Here is a 27,362-nt window from a genome sequence, read left to right on the forward strand (position 1 = left end):
ATTTAGTATCGACAGACAGAACTACTGATGCCACACTCACCAAGTTCTCCCTCTGTTTCCCCTCAGCTCCCTCCCTTATCTCAATAAACAGCCCCAGTTATTGCCATTCAAGTAGGCCGGAATTCTAGGAATTTACCCTTGACTTCTCTTTTTAGGTCAAACTCCGCATCCAAGCGTCCAACAAATTCTGTTGACTCTACCCAAATCTGCCCACCTCTCCCTCCCTCTCTAAGCTAAGCCACAGTCCTTTCCTACCTACGTGATTGAGAAGTCTCTGCCTCTGCCCTTGTTCCTCTACAGTCTTTCCCAAACAGCAGTGATTTTTGTCATACGTACTCAGAACTTTCATTTCCCTTCAAAACGTGGTGGCTTCTCATCAGAATCACAAAAAAAAAAAAAGGAAAAGAAAAAACAGACTTACAATGGCTTTAAAGCCCTGTGTGATCCAGTCCCTGACTACTTCTCTGAACTCATCTCCTGACTTCCCTCTCGTCCACTCCACTGTAGTAACACTGATTGTGCTGCTGTTGCCTTTGCCTGCAGTTGGTGTCTGCTAGACCATTCCACACTGTACTCCCTCACTTCTCTGTTAGCATACTGTCTCAGTGGTTACTGTGCTATTTCAGCAAGATCTCTTTTGCGGCTAGGCCTGTGTGGTAGGTTGCTGTTAAATACTGAATGCTACTCTCTAGTATTCCATGAAGCTTATGGCACCTTTAAAACATTGTTGGTTGCTTGAGTTCCCTAATATTAAAAATACACAACCATTTTTCTTTTGAGCCTAATTTTGATAAGATGGACAGTTTGCCTTTAAATTCTGTGTTTTTATAAAATCTCTTCCTGATTTGGAGATTTGCCCTTTACCATCAGTTTTCATTTTCAGATACACAAAATAGAAGAAAAATATCCAGTTCACTAAAAAGAGTATGTAATAATATTTGGTGGGGGGCAGTTACTTTGTCCCCCTCCCGCCACCAATAGGGGCTGTAGGAAATAGGAAGCAATAATCTAACATTTGGAGACTCTTTGAATGGTACCAGCAACAGGTAGTTTATGGGAAGAAGAAAAATAAAGACACTTGTTCAGAGAATAATATACAAGTTTCTAAGTTCTTCAGTGACTAAGCCAATATCAGAGTTGTCAAGACTTTATAAGATATTATATAAATTGAACTCTTTTTTTTTTTTTTGAGACAAGGTCTTGCTATGTTGCCCAGGCTGGCCTTAATCTCCTGGGCTCAAGCAGTCTTCCCACGTCAACCTCCCAAATAGCTGGGCCTAGAGGCACTTACCACTGCATCTGGCTCCAGTTCTCTTTTGAGGACTATGTAGAAATGAAAAACAATATTATCACTTTATGAGGAGGTGTAGCAACTAAAAGATTGTTTAATTTATAATCATTATTTTTCATTTTAATCTCAAGGAACTGGTTCTGTTATCAGTAGCATATGTACTATTGCCCCTTCTTTTAAAAGAAGAAAATTCCTTCTCATTTCAGAATTAAGATTTGAGATACTTTAATAAATATTTCCAATATAAGATTAAATTAAATTAAATAATAAGTAGATTTGGAATATGAACAAAGAGAAGAGTAGGAGGGTTAAGCAGAAGCTAGGAGTGAAGTTATTAATAGTATCAAAACATTTGCCATAAGCTGCTGTCTTTTGGCCAGAACACTCATTAACCTGGAGCTTCCTAGCAACTGAGTGAAGAGTTAGGGTCCACAAGATGAAAAAGCAGTGCCCAGGTGAAGATCAGATAGAAGCATTTTTTTAAATATTTACTTGCTCAAGGACCTGTTTTAGGTACTATGAAGATGAATGTTCTGTCCTTTGGTACTTAAGAAGAGTATTGGAGAAGCCCTATTTGGTTTAGAGTTAGCAAACCCATGCTCTTGGAATATTTGTATGTAAATAAAAAACATGAAATACAGCTAAACCTGGAGATAGGCTAAACTCATTTGGAACGTAGAGATAGAGCATGTAAGGAAGACACTTACCAAAGGCGTTGGAAAAGATATATATAAGGAAGATACTATTTAGATGGAAATCAAGTCAACATAATTGACATAATTGTTGACAATTATTGACCTAATTGATATTCATAAAAATATAAAGCCTAGAAAATGAATTTTTATTTACTAAAAAACTTTTTTCAGACAGTGTGATCATTGTTCAAAAGGTGAACATGTATGTGTATATATGTGTACATGTGAAGAACATGTGAGTTATTCACATATATATACACATTTATATATTCTTATGCATATACGATTCACAGAGGATCAATGTTACCTTTTTGGTATTCACTTGGCCCATGAACAACATGGGTTTGTATTATGTGGGTCCCCTTATATGTGGATTTTCTCCAACAAAACATGGATCAAAAATGCAGTATTCCAGGATGCAAAACCCACACATACGGAGGGGTGACTTTTTGTATATGCAGGCTCTGCAGGCTGACTGTAGGACTTGAGTATTCTTGGATTTTGGTATATGCAGGGGTCCTAGAACCCCTGGAATCAGTCTTCCCTACCCTTAAGTATACCAAGAGACGGCAGTACTTCTTTCTAATCTATTTTCTCTGCATTTTGTTTAACAAAACTGAGATCATATTCTGTATACTATTTTATAGTCAGTTCCTTTTCTTTAATTACATTTCATTTTCGTGTCATGAGAAGCGTTTTCTCATGTCGTTAAAATTATTCATAACATTCATAAACATTTTTAATGGTTTAATAGGATTCAATCATATGAATAATGTGACATAGTTAAAATTGTCATTCCCCGGTTTTTGGATATTTTTATTTTTACCTCCAATGGAATTTTGACTAGCTTATGATACTATGTACAAGATCTCTTATGATAATAAAATATAGTCGTATAACTCATACTTCAAATATGCCAGAAAATATCTCCATAGATTGCATGACAAGACAAAGCTAAGCCAGTTTGAGAAACTGACGAAAAGGTCTGTCAACCTAGATAACAGAGGGAGATAGAGGCTCTCTAAAATAAAGTAATATTTATTCAGAAATGGGCATTGCAGTGGGAATGTGTGTGCCATAGTAAATTGTGTGTACTCAGGGAAGTAAAGGCAGACAAAGATTTTCAAAGTAAAAATGAGGAGTTTTACATAATTGTTTTGAGATAATTATTTTTGGCTTGTGGATAAATAACAAGGGTGGCACCAGTCTGAAATTGGACAGGAAGTTGCTGGGCAGATGTTCTTGCAGAAGTACTTTTTATATAGGACTGTGATGGCATTTGTGCAAGGTTCTGTCTTTGTTTGTTTGTTTGACGGAGTCTCGCTGGCTCCCAGGCTGGAGTGTGCAGTGACATGATCTCGGCTCACTGCAAGCTCCGCCTCCCGGGTTCACGCCATTCTCCTGCCTCAGCCTCCCGAGTAGCTGGGACTATAGGCAGCCACCACCACGCCAGGCTAATTTTTTGTATTTTTAGTAGAGACGGAGTTTCACCGTGTTAGCCAGGATGGTCTTGATCTCCTGACCTCGTGATCCACCCGCCTCAGCCTCCCAAAGTGCTGGGATTACAGGCGTGAGCCACTGCGCCCGGCCAAGTTTCTGGTTTTTGGGGAGACTTTTATGATAGTTCTGGTTAGTAGGCATTTATGTATAAGAACCTTTCCTTCATGGCCTTCCCTGGCTCTGATTGTCCGGTTTTTTAACACTAGTAACTCCATTTTGATTCTGACAACTCTTACAGACCCATAAAGACCCATGTGCAGGGAGCTGGAGGAACAAAGTGGAGAAAAGCATGAGATGAGGTTGGAGCTGAAGGAGCCAGTCTATGCAGGATATTATTTGTCACATCAAGAAATTTTTATATCAAGCACAGTAGGAAGCCAATGCAGGGTTATAAATGGGAGTAACTCAAATCAGATGTTTTGAAAGATCATCTTGGCTGTTGAGTGGAGAGTAGATTAGACTGACTGAGAGTAGGGGACCAATTAGGAGGCAGTGCAGAAGACCAGGGTAGAGACATTGATCTAGAATGAAAATGTGGTAGAGAGGAAACTTGAAACAATTTGACGTTATCTGTTAGAGTTAGATACACAGGACTTGGTGATCACTTGGAAGTGCAGGAATAGGAGAGTAAGAGGAAGGTGCCAAGGATACCCCAGGTTTTGGGTCATAACAGGACAAATGATAATGCCATTTACCATGATGGAGAAGTCTGGGAAAATGAGGTGCAAGCTACCTTCCAGGTCAGCAAGTAAGACAAATTAAGAGTGCTGTGCGATACATATTATAAGAGATGTGAACCAGATATTATGGATATACAGAGGATGGGTACTTAATTCAACTTGGAGATAAAAGGAAATGCAATCCTTGAGTAGTGTCTTGAATCATAAAAAGGAGCTATTCATGTAGATCGTTGGGCAAGGGTATATTCTAAGATGGAACATGGAGGCAACAACATGACATTTGGGAAAACTGTAAATAGGTAGATATTAGAACTCTAAAGAGTAACATGGTAGGAGCAAATGTTATGGATAAAAGGGGAGATTGGATCATAGAGGGCCTAGAATGTTATTCTAATAAGATAGAGTTTTTCTTGAAGGCATTAGGGTATTATCAAAGGGATCTTTAAGCAAGAGAAAAACAGGATCAGTTTTCCATTGCAGAAAGATCTATCTAGAAATGATGTAAAGGGAAAGAGAATGGAGGCAATGAAACTAGTTGGATATTATGGGAGTTTGTAATCTTCTAAGGAGGAATAATATCGGTCTTGAACTAAAGCATAGGCAGGGAATGGAGAGAATGGGAAAAGAGACAGATATGTTTAGGAGACAGACTAAACATATCTATTAGCAGGACTTAAAGTTTAGTGGGTGGAGTTGTGGGGAGAGTTTGTTTGAATGGGTGAAAGAATATGAGAATAATTTCTAGGTTTCCGTCTTGATAGGTAGAGAGGATATTAATATCATTGACCAAGGCAGAGAAGATTGGGGAGGAAAGATTGATTGACTGATTGATTGATTGATTGATCCATCTGTCTGTCCATCTATCCATTTACCCTATGCTTATTGAGTACCTATTATGGCCCAGGTACTATTCGCTTGACCCAGTAAGCAAACTTTGGTCAACAGAGGGATTGACTGTACCAAGCCCAGTTTGATATCTATCACTCATATTAGTTCTTGTGGCCTAGCCTCCATTGGAGTCATGTCAGAGTAGTGTGCAGAGTCAGGGGTGCTACAAACCTAGAGAAGGGAGTGCTGTTTGGAAACATGTCACAGACTGAATTGAGTCTGCATCCATCATCTCAGATGGGGATGAGCTTGTCTCCTAAAAAAACTCCTAAAGTCATGATACGCCTTTAGCCAGCATTTATTTCAGTTCATCCAATTATGAGTCAGTCCTCCTCCCAGGCTGCAAGGGTATTTATGGTGCCTTCTTAATGCCAAAGGATTTTCACCAATTCCTAATTGCCTGCTATTTGTATACTCTTTTTCTGTGGTCATTTCCTGAAAGTACTTTTAGCCAAAACATCTATCATATATTTTTTTCTAACAGGTCTAGCCACTGTCACTTTTATGTCGTCGTTATGCCTATAAACTGTTTGCTAGAAAACAACATTTTGGCTAACAGTATAAACACCTTGTCAAGCTGCCATTCAGACTGAGGAAAACTTAGTAAGTTGAATAATTTTGTATTTCTTGGCTGAGAGCCAATGACAGAACTTAGTCTCCTAAGCTGACGGATCTACTAGCAAAAAATGTATAACTCTGCTATTTGGTATTTAAACACACATACTTACATACATTTATTTATTTAAAATTATAAAAAGACATCTAAGACAAACAGTGCTCTCATGAATTGTATTGCATAGGAAAGCACACAACCATATGTGTGTTTGGGTGTATGTGAATATGTATGTATACATACACACAGTTTAAAGCAAGCATATGCAAAGATGTACATATTCAGTGTAATTTTAACACAGAATTGGGATCATACTGTAAGTATTGTAATATATTTTAATTTGATCATTTTTAAAAAAGTAAGTAGATAATGTTACAAAGGTCATTTTAGTCAGAGGAAACACATTTCAGGCATGGATGAAGTTACAGAGCTGGAAAGGCTGGGCATCCTGGCAGAAGAGAAAAGGACCAAGCATGATACTCACATTTTTGAAAATTGTTTTTATATAGTAATAACATAGAACACAAAAGTGCATAGATCAAAGTATATAGTTGAATAAATAAAAAAAAAATCAGCCATGTAACCATTTTCTGGTCTACAGTCATTTTTCCCAAAGATTGTCTTTTCCCCACTACTCTGCAGTACCTCTTTTGTTGTACATCAAGTGTCTATATATGTTTGGATCTGTTTCAGAGCTCCTTATCCCATTCCATTAGCAATTTGTCTAACATTTTGCTGTATTACATTGTCTTCATTGTTGTAACTTTATAGTAAGTGTTGATGCCCAATAGAGCAAGTTCTCCCGTCTTATTCTTCCAAGTGTATTGACTATTCTTACTCTTTATATTTCCATAGAAATTCTGGAATTGAACTAGTAAAACCCAACTAAAAAAAGTCTTGTTGAGATTTTGATTGGTATTGCATTGAATCTATATATCAATTTAGAGAGAATTGACATCTTTACTATATTGAATATTTCAAGTAATAAACATGATATATATGTGCATTTATTTAGTATTTTCCTTTTATATCTTATATCACTAATATTTCTGTGTGGAAATCTTGCCCCTTTTTTGGTTAGATGTATGCCCAACTATTTGATATTTTTTGATCTATTGAAAAATAACATTTTTTATAATTTTATCTTTTATCTTTGTTATTGATATTCAAAAATACAATCGAATTGTTTATGTTGACCTTATTATATCCATTTTCTTGCTAAACTTGCTTATCTTTTAGTAGTTTTGGTAATTTTTAAAATTTTTGGATGATAGAAGACCCTTTTATTTCCAGTTTGCTAAGAGTTTTTATAATGAATGGATGTTGAATTTTATCAAAAGATTTTTATTTTTAATTTTCAATATGATTACTTACATTGATTTTTTTTTTTTTTTTTTTTTTTTGAGATAGAATCTCATTCTGTCGCCCAGGCTGGAGTGCAGTGACAGGATCTTGGCTCACTGCAACCTCTGCCTCCTGGGTTCAAGCAATTCTCTTGCCTCACCCACCTAAGTGGCTGGGATTACAGGCATGCGGCACCACACCTGGCTAATTTTTGTATTTTTAGTAGAGATGGGGTTTTGCCATGTTGACTAGGCTGGTCTTGAACTCCTGGCCTCCAAATGATCTGCCCACCTTGGCATCCCAAAGTGTTGGGATTACAGGTGTGAGCCACCACACCCAGCCACGTCGATCAGTTTTTACCTGTCAGATCAACCTTGCATTCCTAAAATAAACCCAACTTGGTTGTGATGTATTATCCTTTTTCTAAAAAGGATCCATTTTTCTTTCTTTTTTTTTTTTTTTTACTGAATGATATTTGTATGGGGTTATTGTCTTCCCTTTGTGTATGTTTAAAATTTTCGTAATAAGCATATTTATATATACACACATAAAACATATACATATTAAAAAAAGGATCCATTTTTCTAACATTTTGTTTGTGATTTTTGAAGTAATAATCATGAGTTAGATTGAATTATAATTTTCCTTTTCAAAATATTCACATCAGTTCTTGGTGTCATGGTTATGCTGGCCTCATAAACATGAGTTGGGGGAATGTTTCCTCTTTTTTAATCTTCTAGTTTTATTATTTTTTTCTTTACATATTTGGCTACCATTTGAACCTGGATTTTTCTTTTTGGGGAGATTTCCAATTATGAATTTATGTCTTTAATAATAATTGAGAAAGAGGATTAGGAAGAATAGCTAGTGGGTGCTGGCCTTAATACCTAGTTGATGGGATGTTCCGTGCAGCAAACCATCATGGCACACATTTACCTCTGTAGTAATCCTGCACATCCTGTAAATGTACCTCTGAAGTTAAAAGTCGAAGAAGAAAGATAATTGAATTCAGGTTATTTCTTCTGTGTCTATTTTGAGAAGTTGTCTATTTCTTGGAATGTGTTTATTTCATCTCAGTTTTCACTTTTGTTTACATATGGTTGGTCATAATCTTTTTATTACATTTTACGGTCTGCACGATCATCACTGAGATCCCATTTTCATTTCTGACACTGGTTATTTGTGCTTTGTTTCACTGTGTATATGACTCTAGATTAGCAGCTATTTTCTTTCCGCACATTAAAGCTATCATTGTTTCTCCTGAGAAACATTCTTATTGTTGCATCTTTTAAGGTAATCTATTTTCTCTTGCTGTTTTTAAGACTTTTTTCTTTGCTATTGGCTCTTAGCAGTTTTACTGTGTTGAAGCTAGATGTGGTTTTCTTTTTATTTTTCCTTGAAGTTCATAGGACTTTTAAAAACGTGTGATCTGATGTCTTTCTTCAATATTGCAAAGTCTTCACATTGTCTCTTAAATTACTGCTTTGCTTTAATTCTCTCTCTTTTCATCTGGGACTCCAATTTACACATTTGTTGTACCTTCTACTTGTGTAGTTGTCCTGTATAGCTTTTACCTGCTTTCTTGCATTTTACATTTTTTATTTGTTCCTCTCCCTTATTCTGAAGGGTTTTTTTTCTAGCTTGTTTTCTAGTTCATGAGTTCCTTCTTCTGCTGATCTAATCTAATGATAAATCCACCCATTCAATTCTTAATTTCAACTATTATATTTTTCAATTTTAGATTTTTTTCTTACCTGCCATGCCTTTTTTTAAAGTTTGCAGTTATCTGACAAAATTCTCAATCTTTCCTCCTCTTGTGCAATCATAGTTATTAATAAAAGTTTGAAATCCACATAGATTTATTTCTATTGTCAGCTGCGTTTGCTGGCTTTCTTGTCTTCTTCCAGAGAGGATTTAATTTTTGCTTGTGCCGGGTTCCTGGCAGCAGTAACAATCTGTGATCACTTTAATCTGATTTTAGCGATGGGAGTTATTAAAAATAATGCTTCCATTTCTGGGAGGATCAGTCTGTTTTTAGATCACTCTTACACCTAGGTGTAGCCTTCAGGGTCCCAACCCAAAGCACATGAGTGGAATCACACTTTTGTGTCATTAACCATGAGGGGAAGTCAAAAAGCACAGCACTAGCTTTCCTCTTCTGAAACTGAAAAATACTCTAGGGGGAGAGTTGTCTCTGGATTTCTGTCTTCTGGATTTGGGTTCTGTAATTCTTCACTATGTCATTAGTTCTCTGATGCTTCAAGCCTATTTTTTTTTCTATTTCGTCTAGCTTTTCTAGTTATCCTTGGCAGTAGCATTGATCCAAATTACCTATTCCACCAGTACTAGAAGTGGAAGCTGCAAATAGCCACATTTTGATATTTGAGAAATAGGCCAAGAAAGAGCATTTAGTAAAGGAGACTAAGAAGGAGGAGATGAGAGAGAGAGACAGAGACATGATGATATAGTTAAATGGATCTTGGGAAATGCCTTTAGTGACTTTAAAGCCGTAATAGAGAGTTAAATAACTTTTCATAGAAGTTATTTCCTCTTTCCTTTGTAGCCTATATCTTTGGAAGAGAAAGAAAGATAAGATGATAGTTCTAAAGGGAAAGATATTAAATAAGTATGACATGCAAGTAAAAGCAGGAGAGCAAAAGTACAAACAGAAGAACCTGAAAAATCTTAAAGAAAACTGATTGTCAGCAGCTCAGACATCTGTATACATCTGTAGCTAATAGATAAGATATGGATGGGTAATAAAGAAAGTGAACTTGAGTTTTTAATACAATGTATCCCCTGAAAGGATTTCCCTTCAATTTAGAAAATGTACATTAATATTACTTTATATCAATAAGACAACCAACTTGTACAGAAATTTCTGAATGCAGGTATGGGAAGCACTATGGAAAGGTTTCATATTTCATTTCTTGATAGTTAGATAATGGTCCTTTTGTCTACTTTGTAATCTTTTCTGTTTTCCATATTATGTGTAATGCATATGTCATATTTATATTCACATAACTTTTTCTTTTTTGAGACAGTGCCTTGCTCTGTTGCCTAGACTAGAGTGCAGTGGTGCAATCATGGCTCACTGAAGCCCCAAACTCCTGCACTCAAGTGATCCTCATGCTTTTTAAATTTATTTATTAAATGTTTTTTGTAGTCATGGGGTCTTGCTTTGTTGCCCAGGCTGGTCTCAAACTCCTGGCCATAAGTGATCCTCCCACCTCGGCTTCTCAAAGTATTGGGATTACAGGCGTGGACAACTGCGCCAGACCCTATATTCACATAATTTTTAAAAAAATGTAGTATAAGTGATCATTTTTAAAATCTAACAAAATATATTTGGTTTGGTTACTTTCTATTCTGGTTGAGTCAATGATTTATATAATAGGGATGATCAAAAGCTATCTGTTTGGCTATCTCTCTAAAGCTACAGAATTCTGTCATATCTTTGGAGCTGATTAATTTATTCATTCACAAAGCATTTCCTGAATGCTAACTATATGCTAGGCTCTGGGGATATAGTGATGAATAAGACAAGTTGATCGTTGTTCTGATCGAGTTTACAGTCTAGACAGAAAGATAAGAAACTAAGCAGATAACTATATACATAAATAATTAATTGTGATTAGTGCCATGAAGGAAAGATTCAGAGTGCTAGGCTTTGATAGATCCCATAACTCTAACCTTTCTAATGCAAGCTCTAATAGCTAAGAATGAAAAGTATAGGTACTGGCTTACTCTAACTGTAAATAAATGCCAATAGGTAATATTTGATATTTGATAATCCTTTTATTTAGGCTGGGCCTTTGCCATCCTTATTGATTCTCTGCAGTACCCCAAATGCAAAAAAACAAATGACAGCTGATTCTCAAGAATGTTATTTCAATCTAAGATCAAGATGGATTCAAATTCTACTCATTCTGTTCCTGAAAATACTTATTACCCTAGTTGGGATTTTTTAATATTTCCAGTGTCTAAGAAGTCTAAGAATAGTCTACGTGTTTCTCATCTGGCTGGCATGAATCTGTTCTACTGTGTCCTGACAGCTTGGCAGAGCTTGGCACACTCCCATGCTGTAGTTGAGGGATCAGCAGACTTTTTCTGTGAAGGGCCAAGGAGTAAATATTGTAGGCTTTATGGGCTATGTAGTTTCTGTTGCAATACTCAACTCTGCCTTTGTACTATGAAATAAGCCACAGACAAATACATCAATGAAGGGACATGTCTGCCTTCCAATAAAAATGTATTTACAGAAGCAGGTGGTAGAGTGTGTTTTGGATGTTGTATCAGTCACAGTTTGGTTGTGGACAACAGAATCTACTCTAGTTAGTTTAAGTAGAAAGGTATGTTTTATGAGATATTACAAGATGTACGGTATCATTGGGAAAGTCGAAGAACTGCACTCTAGGTTGGGTTTCTAGAAACACGTCTCAAAGCCACATAACAGACTTGTCTACTGGCCTGGGGCTTTTGGCACACTCAGAAGCCTCCTGCCAAATCAGGAAGCAGCCAGCTCCTTAATTACGCCAACTCTACCAGAATCTTAGCCAGCAAAACAGGTGCTTCATGTTCTACCTCCTTGCGTATTTAACTCAGACGTGTAAGTACATCTGATGCTGAACTTAAATTACATTTAGGAAACCTAGCATCAAGGGAGTCTGGGAGATAAAAGTTTTTAGTACTTGTGGTACAGAAAGTACAGGAAGATACAGTAAAAAGAGACAGGAATAAGTTTTGGGTAAACAATTCTTTAGTAGATACTGCAGCAGATCTACAGAACACCCCTTTGGCTAATTAACGTCATGGACACTCTGCTTTTCAAACCTAAACTTCTAGACAACAGCAATAGCTGTAATGGCATGCTATCTCCCAATATAATGCAACTCTCCTTCATATAAGCAGAAGTAGACTCACCTTCTCTCTAAAAGGTACAGCCTGAAGTCCCATAGGTCAGTGTATCTTCTGTAATATTTATCACAGACTTTATCCTGTGACCCAGCACACTCTAGAGTTAAGTGGCCTATTCTTTTTTAGAAAAGGAGTGGTGGTGGAGAGACAGAGCTTACCCAGTGCCCAAGAGCAAAAGACCTTAATTCTAAGAAACTTCCACACATATATTTCACCCTCTTTACTAGCAAATTCCCTTCACTTCGTAAGCATTCCAAGTATCTCTTCTCTTAATGAAAGCCTCTCCTGACCCTGCATTTAGTTGTGAGTATTGGCCTCTCCTTTCCCTCTCAGCCAACCTTTTCCTCTGAATGTCAAGATGCTAAATGCAGTGGATGCTGACTTCTTGGCAGCCATGGGTGCTGACCACTGCTGAAGCCCTCTCCTCCCTTGGCTTTCAGATGCCATTCTGTGTCTGATTTTCATGCTGCTCCTGGGCCACTCCTGTTCCGTTATGGTCCCCTCACCCTGCATATGCTCTTCAGTCATTTGTTCTGTCTTTAGCTCTCTCTCCTCTCTTTTCACTACCTATTCTCAGTTACTCACATGATTTAAGCAAGCAACTAACTTGTATCCCCAATCTAAGATGCTCTTTTATGCCCCAGACCTACATGTCCAAGTGCCTACTGGACCACTCTTGGAAGCCATGGGCACCCAAGCTCCATAGGTCCCAGACTGGATTTCTTGGTCACCCCCAACCCACTTCATGGGGTGATTATATTGCTTTTCTCAGTGAATGGCACCACCACCCACCAAGTTACATAAGGCATAAGCTTGGGAGGCATCCCTGACTCTTCCCTCTCTGCCATCCCCATTACCTCCTACATATCTTTGTCTCCACTATCACTTCATCTGTTTGGGGCTCTGCTTTCTCACCGACACTATTGTAGCAGCCTCTTAGCTAATTGTTCTCCCAGTCTAGCATCTTCCAGTCCTGTAGCCTAGTTTCTTTACAAACCTAAACTTCCAGACAACAGCAATAGCTATAATGGTATGCCATCTTCCAATAGAATACAACTCTCCTTCATATAAACAAAAGTGCACTCACCTTCTCTCTAAAAGGTACAACTCAAAGTCCCATAGGTCACACCATATCATCTGTAATATTCATCAACAATTTTAGGACTATTTTAACCTGCATCAAGTCAGATCAGATCACTCACATTTAAAACCTACCAGGGGCTATCTGTCTGCCAGCATGATGAAAGCCAAAGTCCTCAGCAAAATACCTTAGGTTCCTTATAAGGAACCTTTTTTAATCTACTTTACCTTTCCCCTGCTCTTGCTTCTTTCCCTTCCTCTTCTGCCTCCTCCTTCATGGACTTGAGCCATAAATGTCCGGTGCAAAATGATTCTAACATACAGGCTTTGCCTTCTGGTACCTCAGTGTTTTTTCAAGTGCTGCTTCCACTGCCTAGAAAATGTCCACCTGTCTTTGTCTTGCAAGTGTGAAGCATCCCCTGCTGCAGATGGCCCTCCTGAGTGCTTTCATGGCACCTGATATTCTGAATAAAGCACCTGTGCAGTGAGTCCTAATTGTCTTGTTTAATTATCCTAGCTTCACATCTCTAAAACCTAGCATGTTTTGCTGCAGAGTGAGTTTCCAACAAAATATTTATTAATAACAAACATTTATTAACAACAAAACTTATGAATTGAACACAGGAATCTTGATGTTACATATATTTGCCACAAGATGGTGCTGTTCATATATGAATGAAAAAGGCTCTCCAAGGCTGAAGGATTCAGTACTAGGTGAAATTACTTTAAATATGTTAAAATTTTAATATTGCTACATTCATCAGTCACCCTACTTGACCAGTCATAAGCATTTGAAGTCGGTTAAGCACTGTCTTTCTCTTGAATTGTTTTCTTTCCTTAGCAGCTGGGGTACCACTCTCTTCTGGTTTTCCATCAACCCATCAACCTTCCTGACTAGTCCTTTTCTGCCTTCTTTGCTAGTTCTTTCTGTTCTGTTTTTTTTTCCCAACACTCTACCTTTATTAATGGTTTCATTAATGGTTTATGAATTGCATGTTGTCGTAGCAGTAAGGGGTAGAAGTGACTAACGAATTGCCATAAATCTAGCCTAAAGACAGATCATCAACTATCCAAAAATCATTTGTAACATAACACAAATAAAAAATCACTGTAGGAATAGTTAATCTTAATAACAATGACAACAATAACTCCACCTTCATAATGTTGGAGTGCCATAGGGCTCAGCCTTTCTTTTTCTATCTATACTCACCTCCTTAAAATCCTGTATAGTCTTTAATGATCTCATATTGTCTTTTTCAAATACGATCTATACAAAGATAAAGGCCAAATATGCATCTCCCCGCTGGACCTTTCTCCTACACTCCAGACTCTATAGTCAATGCCTAGTCAACATCATCAGCAAATCTTCTCACTTCTACTTTCAAAATATGCCCCAAATTTAGCCACTTCTCACCACTTTTACTACTACCATCCTGGTTCAAGTCATCATCATTTTACTATTGGGTTTCTGCAACAGACTCCTAACTAGTGTTCCTGCTTCCCCTCTTCCTTTCCTGCCTTCTATTCTCAATGCAGCAACCAAAGTGATCCTGTGAAAACTAGTCACATCATGTCACTCCTCTGCTCAAAATCCTCCCCTGGCTTCTCCTCTCACTTATCTCCTTCTAGGCTACCCCTTGGCTCCCTCCAGGCCCATGGCACCCCTTTGCGGTTTCTATTTTTTCCTTATAGTGTTTGGATCCTTGATTTGTTTACAGCCTCCCTTTTTATCTAATTCTGTTAATTTATCTCATCTTTGCTATTTTTGTTTCATTGATTACATATTCTTTTTAGTACCTCCTAGAGCAAAGTTACTCAAAGTCCTTGTCCATGATAATCTAAGAAGCATGCACCAGAATGTAAACCATGCTGCTTCCTGCTTTGAGAGTGTCTTGCTAGGAAAAAAATGTCAGCTGGACTACACAGCATACTTACTGATGTAGTTGATTTACATCCTGGCACAATCTGCTTATCTCCTCATTGACTGGTAAAGAGTTCAGAGACTGGCATCTTGTTCATGGACTACGCTTTGAGTAGCACCATCCTAAAATATAAACATTTGTTGTATAAATGTTTTAGCTTCTTTGTTATGTATTTAATAGCAATAATAGCTGCTAACATTTATTGAGTACTTACTATGTGCCCAGCACCATCCTAAGTCATTTTGATCTTCATAAAACCCCTAAGGATAGGGACTATAATTATTTTACAGATGATGAAATCAAAGCACAAATATGTTGATTAAGTTGTACAAAATCACAGTTATTTTATAGCAGGAAGGGGATTTACACTCAGGCAGTCTGATTCCAGAGTGCATAGTCTTCATGAAATGGAATTTTAAATCTGTTTTTGTACCCTATGATTCTTCTTTATATTCTTTTATATTTCCTGTAATATTTTACATATTCACCATAGCATATTTGCCATGTTGTTTTTTTCATTCCTCTTCTGTTTAATACAGAGAATTCTATTGTGGTCCTCTTCTGCATAGATAAGAAGTGGATAAGTTCTGGACTCTCCTTCCTTCTTATCTCAGACCTATTGATCTTCCCTTCAGAACTTTAGTTTAAGGGCACCATTTGGATTGATTATGTTTCTTCACATTTCTGTTGCCTGAGGGGATGGATATTATTCACTCTGTTGGGCTTTGGTCAACAGTAATTGGTAGTTTTTCTCTTATGTCTTTTCTGGGGCAAGGGATAGAGTTGGGGTGTCATTCTATCAAGTTATAAGTTTTTTTTAAAAAGGCTCAGCCCTACAGAGAACAATTTGACCAAATGAATCACTGTTACAAATGGAAATCCCATTGGTGGAATTGTTCTATAGATAAACTTACACACATACGAAATGCTTTTTGTACAGAATTATCCATTGCAGCATAGTTTGTCCTAATAGTAGACTGGAAACAACTCACATATCCAAGAACAGGGAATGATTATGGGATAGCCACATGCTGCATGATTATATAGTTGTAAATAAGAGGAAGTTCTCTATGCGCTGTTACGGAAAGTTCTGAAGATATAAAGGGAAAAAGCAATGTATACTAATGTTTATCCACTGCTGTTTGGGATTTATATGTCATGTATACATATGAATAATGATACTTTTTTTTGAAAAGGAAAGAATAACAAGAATATTCTTTCAAAATATTCTTGTTTTGAATTTTGGGACATTTTTGAAGAAAGGAAAGAAAAATAAGAATATATATTCATAGAGAAACAGTGGAAAGATGCAGGAGAAACTGATAAAAGTGGTCACCAGCAGGAGACCATGGGAATAAGTAACAGGATGGATGGAGACACACCACCTTTTTTTTAAAAAAGTAAATGAAAATGTATATACATACACATTTTAATTTTTATGAACAGTGGTCTCACATGCGTCTCCCAAGTGGCACCCTCACTCTCCTTCCATTTCGCTGAAGCAAGGAAGTGAAACCTAAATTTTTTAAGCCTGGTGTTCATTGTTCTGATGGAGGAGGAGGACTTTAAAGGAGGCTTTCCAGGATTCCTTTGGCCAACCTTCCCCAGATTTCCTTCAGCACGCCATGCCTTTCCTTTTTTCCAATAGAGCCGTTTTTATTGATGGAGTTAATTGGCCCACAGTGAAGCACAGTCCTATCCTCTCACTTCCTCCCAACCCTGGGAACCACAGTGCAGTAATGAATCCTGACCATCTCTCCATGTCTGAGTCACAGTGGTGGTGGGAAGAGCACAACTCTCCACAGCTTGTTCCCTTGGCAGTCTCCTTACTCCCTCCCTCCAGATTAGAAGGTTATAGTAAAGTTTTATAGACATTGCCACTAGCTTTTTTCTCTCAGTCTGATTAGGTGGGTGACACTGCTTGGAAGTTGGAACATATCATAGATTTCTGAAGTCTTTTGCTCTTTTTTGCTAACTGGTATTTAAGAAAAATACGTCGAAGTTGTAATTCTTTGTTTTTATTTTAAAAGATTTTGTGATCTGCTTTGACACACTATCTTACCCTAGAAGTTTTTCATGTTCTTTATAAATAGCTGTTATATTCCTTCAAAGCACTTGTCTGTACCAGCTAGTGACTAAGATAATGGTGTTGAATTCAGTGATAAGTGTAGATCATTTTAATTGACAGAAAATAGATGCCTCTGGATGGTTTAACAATTGTTTTCTCATTCAGGGGAAACTTCTTTCTGCAACTTTGCATAGCAAAACCCTTATTTTATGATGCAGTAACAAAAGTCAGCAGTGAATCCTAATCAATGAAGAGAGTCCAAATTAATTTGGTTTTATTATTTTGGATGGATATATGTCACATTTTAGAGTTATTATGCCTTAGAATAGCTCTTGGTAACTAGCACAATATACCATGGAGCGAGAACCTAAAGTACAGAGTGAATGACAGGGAGTGGTCAGCAGGTTCCTCACTAGTCAGAGGCAGCTGCAAACATTTTACTCACATACATTGAATGAAATTCTCTATGTTTTTTTCCTTGGTTTTTGTTCCCATGACAGTTTTCACAACTTTTGTTGAACAGTTTCTTCTAAACCTGAATTATTTAGGCATATGTAGCCATGTTACTTATGTTGTTACGAATGTTATAATTTCTTCTTGAGGTCTGGCCTTTGCCCATAAAGAATAAGTAAAAATGCTCTGGAATATAGCCTGTGGCTCACATTTGAAAATATGAAATCTGTATTTATATATTCAAAATGTTCTGTCTTTTTGTAAAAGAATTCCCCGTTGAAACTGCCTGTTTGGGGAATTTTATTAGGAATATTGCCAACATTTTCTGCAGTTATTTAAATTAGATTCACATGGTTTGCTTTTCTTTCACAGCTGATCTAGTTCTTCCACTTTGAATTTAGATTTTTTTTAAATAAAAGAATGAGTCTAGGCCAGACACGGTAGCTCATACCTGTAATCCCAGAGCTTTGAGAGGCTGAGGCAGGAGGATTGCTTGAGCCCAGGAGTTCGAGACCAGCCTGGGCAACATATGAAACCCCATCTCTACCAAAAAAACAAACAAACAAACAAACAAAAAATTAGCCAGATTTGGTGGCATAGACCTGTAGTCCCAGCTACTCCAGAAGCTGAGGTGGGAGTATGGCTTGAGCCTGAGAGGCAGAGGTTGCAATGAGTTGAGATCACACCACTGCACTCCATCCTGGGCAACAGAGCCAGACCTTATCTCAAAAAATAAATAAATAAATGAATAAATAAATAACAAAAACAAGAATGAGTCCAGACTATAATCATTCTTTGTTGATTTCACTGGAGAAAGTCTCAAGTCTTTGTTTCTAGAGTTCATTTCCAAACTGAGATGTTAATTTTTCCCTAGGTGAATAAATATATTTTCTTCAGTAGTTACAGGATTCATTGGAAAAAGATATTTCTTACTTTTCACACACTCTTACTATAATTTATTCTCCATTAGATTCACCATCACCACAATGCCTGACTCCAGACAACCAAAAAATCTCTGAACCAGTGAATCCTGGACATCATTTCACTTGACATTTCAGATCTTCTGTTTATGCTGTCGGTAGAGATGCTGCCAGTCATCGTTAGGATATTTGTGTTCTATTTTGTTTGTGCTTGACACAGAAATATATTTATGCTTAACATTTGAATATTCAGTTTCTTTATATTTTCCTGTTTCTAGTCTACATGGTAATTTGATAATGGAGAAATTAGATTTAAACTGCATGAAAAGATAAAGTGGTATGTTACCTATCACGAAAATACCAATGTAGTTTATTTCAGTCTGGAGGTTTGTAGTGCTAATATAACACCATTTACATTTTCCGAATGTCTCCTATTATATTAAACTGGACCCTTTATTTAACATTCCCTTCGCTGCCTGTGATAGCCCTTGTGAAGCTCACAAAAGATTAGTAGTTTAGCTTCCCAATTATCTGTTTGTCATTTATGTATTTGGATCTGTCTATTATAATCTTTTTGAGCTTTTCAGGTTGAATGAAAGTTTCCATTTTTAATGTTTTGATTAAATTTATAATATTCTTCTATTTTGTTACTTCTTTTAGATTGAAAAGAAATGCTGAGAAATACATAAAGTTTTCCTCTTCTGCCTTGGATATTTATAATGGGTATCGGGAAGTCTAAAATAAATTCCTGCCCTCTTTCTCTCTCTTGGGGTAAAAGGCACAGTGTGGATACAAGTCCAGGATATCCTGAGTCAGATTCCAAGAAGTCTGAAGATCTATCCTTGTATAATGTTGCTGAGCACAGCAATACAACAGAGGGGCCAACAGGAAAGCAGGAGGGAGCTCAGAGCGTGGAAGAGATGCTTGAAGAAGAAGCTGAAGAAGAGGTGTTCCTCAAATTTGTGATATTGCATGCAGAAGATGACACAGATGAAGCCCTCAGAGTCCAGAATCTGCTACAAGATGACTTTGGTATCAAACCCGGAATAATCTTTGCTGAGATGCCATGTGGCAGACAGCATTTACAGAATTTAGATGATGCTGTAAATGGGTCTGCATGGACAATCTTATTACTGACTGAAAACTTTTTAAGAGATACCTGGTGTAATTTCCAGTTCTATACGTCCCTAATGAACTCCGTTAACAGGCAGCATAAATACAACTCTGTTATACCCATGCGGCCCCTGAACAATCCCCTTCCCCGAGAAAGGACTCCCTTTGTCCTCCAAACCATCAATGCCTTAGAGGAAGAAAGTCGTGGCTTTCCTACACAAGTAGAAAGAATTTTTCAGGAGTCTGTGTATAAGACACAACAAACTATATGGAAAGAGACAAGAAATATGGTACAAAGACAATTTATTGCCTGAGATGAAACATGTAATATGTGGCTGGCTCCTGTTTTGTAAACCAAATGATTAATCTTCACTTGAGAAAGCAGTTTCTAGGAAATGTTTAAATAAAAGAGAGTCTTCGCCTTAAAGAAACCTGTGGAGCACAAGAAAGATAAATTTCTGCAGGACAATCTATAAAATTGTGGTACTTTTTGATGTTTCAGTAAACTTGACATTGTCAGAGTTTCAAGGACTTTTCTTTCACAATTTTCCTAGTTCATGGATATGAAAAAGGAGTTCTCAATCCATATCCTCGTATTGAACCTTGAACAAAAAATTGTATGACAGACATTTTTAAAAATGTGACAATGCTTTTATTCTCTGAATTTTGATCTCAAAGGACACAGAAAAAAATGGCCCCAGGAGATCTGATCACACTTCCTCCCGAGTCACCTCTCATGGATGTTGCAATAAGCATTTGGGTACTATCACCCAGAAATATGAATTGCCAGAATAGAACATTTAGCATGTTGAGTGTTGATGCATATAAAATCAGAAATAGATGTGAGAATGGTGGAACTTTTTAAAAGAACCCAGTCAAATATATTTTCAGCTGAAATCTGCATATTCGGAGGCATTTCCCACCACCAATTCACAGCCCATTTGATAGTGTGGTAGTTAGGGACTTCGTGGAGTGGTGTTCAGACGTCCCTTGGGGCTTAGAGTTCTTCATATTAGTCATCATCTGTAACTACAGCTTTATTTGCAGAGCTTCTAAAAGGCATATAACTTTGTGAGTGGCCAGATACTCACTTTTTAAATCAAAAACCTCTTATGGAAGCTTTAAAAGTTTCCCTCACACAAAATTCTCTTCTTAGGAAGTATTTCTCATTTAGGTCTTCAAAGCAGCCTGACTGTGTGCATGTGTGTGTGTAATAGGTTATTTGTAAAGACTTTGGATAGAAGGAGATGTATTTTATTACCTCCTGTTCTAGAGCCCCATGCTCCTAACAAGCCAGAGAGGCCCCAAACAGGCTTGTTTCTTTCCTCCATAGCCCTTCTGCCCATCTGAGATTGAGGGAGCATCGTCCACTTGAGATCAGGGATGGGGTGGAGAATGGGTCATGTCATGTAATGAGAAAAGCCCTCTGCAGGATCATGAGACCTGGTTCTAGTCCAATTTCTGCCACTGAGGATGAATGTAACTGTGGGCAAACTATTTACCCTCCTTTATCTGTGAAATGAAAGGGTTGAATTGATGGATCTCTAAAGGCCTTTGTCCTCTATGAGGATGTGAAAAACTAGGGACCACAAAAGGGAACAAGCAAAAAAGTTTGGATTGATAAAGTGATATATAATAGTTGCAGAAGGCTTTATATATGCTTATAATGAAAAGATACTTTTTGTATATTGACAGCGTAATTTATTTTTAATGCTGTCATTACGCTTAAAGTCACAGGAAAAAAATATACATGCTTACTCAGGCTTTCTTAAAAATAAATTTTTATAGAGATCCTTGAGTAAAGACATTTTGCTTAATTTCTTTCTTCTTATCCCCACTTGTATATCCCCTACCGGTACTGGGATCTGCACACATCTTTTTGCAGTTACCTCTTCATAGCCATGAACCAAAACGTTCTATGAGGAGCATGCAAGTAAGTCAAGCCTCCTATTCTATGAGTACTTATTAGAGGAGGAGATGGTTTTCATTGCATAGTGACATTTTCTTAGCCTTATCATTCTGATAGTAGCTTACTACTCACTTCTCTTTTTCAGTTTTCATAATAAGTATTCATTTTTTTGCCATAATGCTTCCTGTAAAGCCAATTTTATATACTAATAAAACATGAACTGCCCACTCTTCATGCCTGCCAAACTTGGGGCAATTGATGCTAAACGGTATTTTTAAAATAAATCTTTTTATTCTTTACTTTTGACTAAACTTGTTTATTTTCAAATCCAATGAAGATTGTGGAAGAGTGTTTTGAAATGAAGCATCGATTTGTACTTCATAGAGCACCAGACACAATGTCTCACCCAATTTGGAATTCCATATTTTTTTTATGATGAAGAAAAATGTTAAGTGCTGAATTATTATATATGTTGAAATTATCAATTGTAACAAAATAGCTAAACTGAGGATGAAAACAGGTAAAGGTGTGGACTTCATTATGTGTATGTTGTGTACATATGTGCGTGTACACACACACATTTCTAGGTACATACACATATCAGGAAATATGGGAAATTTTGTACTATGCTGGGGAGCTTTCATTTTGAGTACTCTGTGGGCCTTATTGCCCACCCTGGAGCTTTACAGGGGAGAACCCTAGTTGAACCTCATGTATCAGTTAGGAAAACCCCACACCACATGGCCTAAACCGTAAGAAAAAAATATCTGACTTAACAAGAGGTCTGCCAAGGTACAGGGGCTGAAATATGTCATTAAAATCCCAGTCATATACTGAAATATTATTCAGTTCTAAAAAGGAATGAAATTCTGATACATACTATAACATGGGTAAACCTTGAAAACATTATGCTAAGTAAAATAAGCCAGATACAAAAGGACAAATATTATATGATTCCACTTATATGAGGTAAATTCACAGAGACAGAAAGAATAGAGGTTACTAGGGGCTGAGAGCAGGGAGGAATATGGAGCTATTATTGTTTAATGGGTACACAGTTTCTGTTTGGGGTGTTGAAAACGTTCTGGAAATGGGTAATGGTGATGACACACAACATTGCGAAATTTACTTATTATCACTGAATTGTACACTTAAATATGGCTAAAATGATAGATTTATGTTATATATATTTTACCACAATGCATGTTGATTATCCCTTATCCAAAATGCTTGGGACCAGAAGTGTTTTAGATTTTGGATTTTCATATTAGAGATGCTCAACTTGTAATTAAAAAAAAAGAAAAGGTAAAAAAACAAACCCAGGTTCTTTCCATCTTTTTGCTCTTCCATTATCAGTGTTTCAGTTGAGCTCCCTTCCAAGGTGTAGCCTGGCTGCTCCAGTGTCCAACACCGTATACAGACATGACGGTGTCCAGCCTATTAAGACAATAGGAGTGGTCCACCCATATGGAAAAAAAATTCATCACTGCATTATTGAAAATTGTTCATACCCAGTAATAATAAAGAGCCATCTGTCTCCCAGCTGGTTCTATTATTTCAAAATTCTCCCTACCCCTACCCTGAGTGGACACCTCCTAGCCACCCTGCATCTCAACATCTTCCAACACCTTTTCTGAGTCAGACTACCTGGATTTGAATTCCACCTCTGTCCTCTATAAGTGATGTTCTTAAGCAAGACATCTAACTTTTTTGAGTCTTAATGTCCTCATCTAAAAATAAAGATCATAAATACCTCCCTGAAAGGACATTTTGAGGATTTAATGAGCTAGTGCCTCACATATAGCTACCATATCTATGCTACTAGAACTATTTTTTGTTGCCTACACACATTCAATATGCAGCATGGGTTGGCGGGCAGCACACGTATGCATTTTTACATACCCACAATCCTATCCTTGGAAACCTTGCAACTTGTAGGGAATAGATTTTAAACAAAGACAAAGGAAGATGCCAGGCCTTGTTCCCATGTGCAGTACAGCCCCCAGTCAGGCACTGAAAAGCAGAGGAGCCCCCTTGATCAGCAAGAGATGTGTGAGCTGTTAATGACGAGTATGAGTGCGGAGGAAACTGGTGGCATGAAGGATGCAAGAGCATGGCGCCATGATTCTAACAAGTAGAAAGCTGGGCCATAAACTAGAAAAGCAGGAAAATGGAGTCTAGGAGTGCCAGCTTTGAAGCCATTCTTCCGAATGAGCCAGGCTCAGACCTGGATGCCTTCAGTGAAGTTTTGTTGCTCCTTACACTCAAAAATGGTGGATCAACTTTGTGTTCATTTGATTTTGGAGGGCAGGGGATGTAATCCATTTAATTTAGCTCTTTTCTGGGGCTTAGCAACTCCCGGATAATTTTGCCTCCTTTGGGAATAGGCTGTATGAGTTTAGTTACACTGTTCCCCTTGGGTTGGGTGGCGAAGGGAGTAAGAGTATCACTAGTCTACTCTGCTCCTTTCTTTCCTGACTAACTTAAGTTCTGCCTTGAATTCAACAAGCTGTTTGCTGGGGTTAACCCTTTCCAGCACGAGTCAGGGATGTTTTCCGCTTCAGTCTCTCATCCTTCAATTTTGCAGGCCCTAATGCACTGGTTGTCAAAACCACCTCACTGCATAGAAGGTAACACCACTAGTCACAGAAATAACTTCCCTGGGCCCTCTCATTTGCAACAGCTCATTCCTAAGACCCAATCCTAGTTCCTGATGGTGGATGTTGTTCCAGCCTGGAAAGCTTAATCACTTCCTCTCCAGTAACAAATACATAGGCTAGATTTCACTCAGTCATCTGTCTGCCCAGCAAAGGACCCTGCAAGAAAGAGATCAAAGTGGTTTTCACAGTCTTGTTGCAAAGGAAATCTGAGTTGGGACCCAAGTGTCCAAAGGGTGTAGAGTGGCTCAATATTAGTATCTAATTCAGGAGAATCATTTCAGTCCAGGCAAATGATCTCAGGTCCTTTATCTGTACATTTTGCAGGTAAAACACCTCAGTGCAGGTAAAGAAACCACATGCCATGCTGTGGAGTCAGGCTATTCCCAGCTGTAGAGAAAGCCCATTGATCCATGAGTGTGGTGGGGCTGGCCCCAGGGCTAGTGAGAAGCTGTTGCCATGGCTGCATTGCTGGTAAGGTGGGATTCCGTGTGTTTGCCCTGAGCAATCTGCGCTGCCTCTGTGACTTTCCTCCTCTTCTGAGCCTTACACCTTCTGGTCTTAGGTCATCTGCTAAGCTGTCACAGAAAATGACTGTACCCTCCATACCTGTGGATGGTCTGAAGGGCAAAGAGGAAATTTCAGAAAGCTGTCAGGCACTTGATGAAATGAAACTACAGCATCTGGAAGTTGATATCCTTAAGCCATTGACTAGAAGGAATGGACAAGAGAACTGATGTTGTTGTCTATGGACCTGATATTTCTTATGAGATTCCAAGTAGAAAAATTTATTAGATTTTGAACACTTAATGGCTGGATAAGGACAACTTTCTCATATATATATATATATATATGTACACATATATATGTCATATGTGGCAATACTCTTGTCAATTAACATATTAAGTTTGGATTGAGGTAAGTAGTACTTGAAAGTGCCATTAATTAATAACTCAGAGCATGAAAATTATTTGATTAAAAGCTCAAGGAGGCTGGGTGTGGTGGCTCATGCCTGTAATCCCAGCACTTTGGGAGGCCAAGGTGGGTGGATCACGAGGTCAGCAGTTCAAGACCAGTCTGGCCAAGATGGTGAAACCCCATCTCTACTAAAAATACAAAAATTAGTCGGGCACAGTGGCAGGTGCTTGTAATCCCAGCTACTCAGGAGGCTGAGGCAAGAGAATTGCTTGAACCCGGCTAGCAGAGGTTGCAGTGAGCCAAGATCTGGCCACTGCACTCCAGCCTGGGCGATACAGTGAGACTCCATCTCAAAAAAAAAAAAAAAAAAAAAAAAGCTCAATGAATTACCTTGTCAAAAAAAAGAAAGACAGTTGCTCTCTCTTCTCCTTTGCTAAAGAACCTGCTCTCACAACTGTTTACTCCAACATCTATACTCCTTCACAGCTGTCTTCTTTTCTGTCTTTTTTTTTTTTTATTATTATACTTTAGGTTTTAGGGTACATGTGCACAACGTGCAGGTTTGTTACAAATGTATCCATGTGCCACGTGGTTTGCTGCACCTATTAACTCGTCATTTAGCATTAGGTATATCTCCAAATGCTGTCCCTCCCCCCTCCCCCCACCCCACAACAGTCCCCGGAGTGTGAAGTTCCCCTTCCTGTGTCCATGAGTTCTCATTGTTCAATTCCCACCTATGAGTGAGAACATGCGGTGTTTGGTTTTTTGTCCTTGCGATAGTTTACTAAGAATGATGGTTTCCAGTTTCATCCCTGTCCCTACAAAGGACATGAACTCATCATTTTTTATGGCTGCATAGTATTCTATGGCATATATGTGCCACATTTTCTTAATCCACTCTATCATTGTTGGACATTTGGGTTGGTTCCAACTCTTTGCTATTGTGAATAGTGCTGCAGTAAACATATGTGTGCATGTGTCTTTATAGCAGCATGATTTATAGTCCTTTGGGTATATACCCAGTAATGGGATGGCTGGGTCAAATGGTATTTCTAGTTCTAGATCCCTGAGGAATCACCACACTGACTTCCACAGTGGTTGAACTAGTTTAGAGTCCCACCAACAGTGTAAAAGTGTTCCTATTTCTCCACATCCTCTCCAGCACCTGTTGTTTCCTGACTTTTTAATGATGGCCATTCTAACTAGTGTGAGATGGTATCTCACTGTGGTTTTGATTTGCTTTTCTCTGATGGCCAGTGATGATAAGCATTTTTGCATGTGTTTTGCATAAATGTCTTCTTTTGAGAAGTGTCTGTTCATGTCCTCTGCCCACTTTTTGATGAGGTTGTTTGTTTTTTTCTTGTAAATTTGTTTCAGTTCATTGTAGATTCTGGATATTAGCCCTTTGTCAGATGAGTAGGTTGTGAAAATTTTCTCCCATTCTGTAGGTTGCCTGTTCACTCTGATGGTAGTTTCTTTTGCTGTGCAGAAGCTCTTTAGTTTAATTAGATCCCATTTGTCAATTTTGGCTTTTGTTGCCATTGCTTTTGATGTTTAAGACATGAAGTCCCTGCCCATGCCTATGTCCTGAATGGTATTGCCTAGGTTTTCTTCTAGGGTTTTTATGGTTTTAGGTCTAACATGTAAGTCTTTAATCCATCTTGAATTAATTTTTGTATAAGGTGTAAGGAAGGGATCCAGTTTCAGCTTTCTACATATGGCTAGCCAGTTTTCCCAGCACCATTTATTAAATAGGGAATCCTTTCCCCATTTCTTGTTTTTGTCAGGTTTGTCAAAGATCAGATAGTTGTAGATATGCGGCATTATTTCTGAGGGCTCTGTTCTGTTCCATTGATCTATGTCTCTGTTGTGGTACCAGTACCATGCTGTTTTGGTTACTGTAGCCTTGTAGTATAGTTTGAAGGCAGGTAGCCTGATGCCTCCAGCTTTGTTCTTTTGGCTTAGGATTGACTTGGTGATGTGGGCTCTTTTTTGGTTCCATATGAACTTTAAAGTAGTTTTTTCCAATTCTGTGAAGAAAGTCATTGGTAGCTTGATGGGGATGGCATTGAATCTATAAATTACCTTGGGCAGTATGTCCATTCTCATGATATTGATTCTTCCAACCCATGAGCATGGAATGTTATTCCATTTGTTTGTATTCTCTTTTATTTCATTGAGCATGGTTTGTGGTTCTCCTTGAAGAGGTCCTTCACATCCCTTGTAAGTTGGATTCCTAGGTATTTTATTGTCTTTGAAGCAATTGTGAATGGGAGTTCACTCATGATTTGGCTCTCTGTTTGTCTGTGATTGGTGTACAAGAGTGCTTGTGATTTTTGTACATTGATTTTGTATCGTGAGACTTTGCTGAAGTTGCTAATCAGCTTAAGGAGA

General features: G+C 37.9%; 2 protein-coding genes across 2 annotated transcripts in view; both read left to right on the forward strand.

Annotated features, from left to right (window-relative positions):
* The window catches only part of TMED7 (transmembrane p24 trafficking protein 7), a 45,183-nt gene extending 23,340 nt beyond the window's left edge, over positions 1 to 21,843 (forward strand). The window contains exon 4 of the mRNA XM_032156622.2: positions 19,032 to 21,843. Within this exon, the coding sequence (XP_032012513.1) occupies position 19,032 (1 nt within the window). The 3' untranslated portion in view covers positions 19,033 to 21,843. The remainder of the gene's footprint in view (positions 1 to 19,031) is intronic.
* TICAM2 (TIR domain containing adaptor molecule 2) lies at positions 19,091 to 19,798 on the forward strand. The gene has a single exon (XM_058440597.1). It carries the CDS (start codon positions 19,091 to 19,093, stop codon positions 19,796 to 19,798), a length of 708 nt encoding a protein of 235 aa, XP_058296580.1.
* Positions 21,844 to 27,362: the final 5,519 nt, after the last annotated feature.

The sequence above is a fragment of the Hylobates moloch genome, unplaced genomic scaffold (genome assembly GCF_009828535.3).
Source record: "Hylobates moloch isolate HMO894 unplaced genomic scaffold, HMol_V3 SCAFFOLD_6, whole genome shotgun sequence".
Taxonomy (NCBI): domain Eukaryota; kingdom Metazoa; phylum Chordata; class Mammalia; order Primates; family Hylobatidae; genus Hylobates; species Hylobates moloch.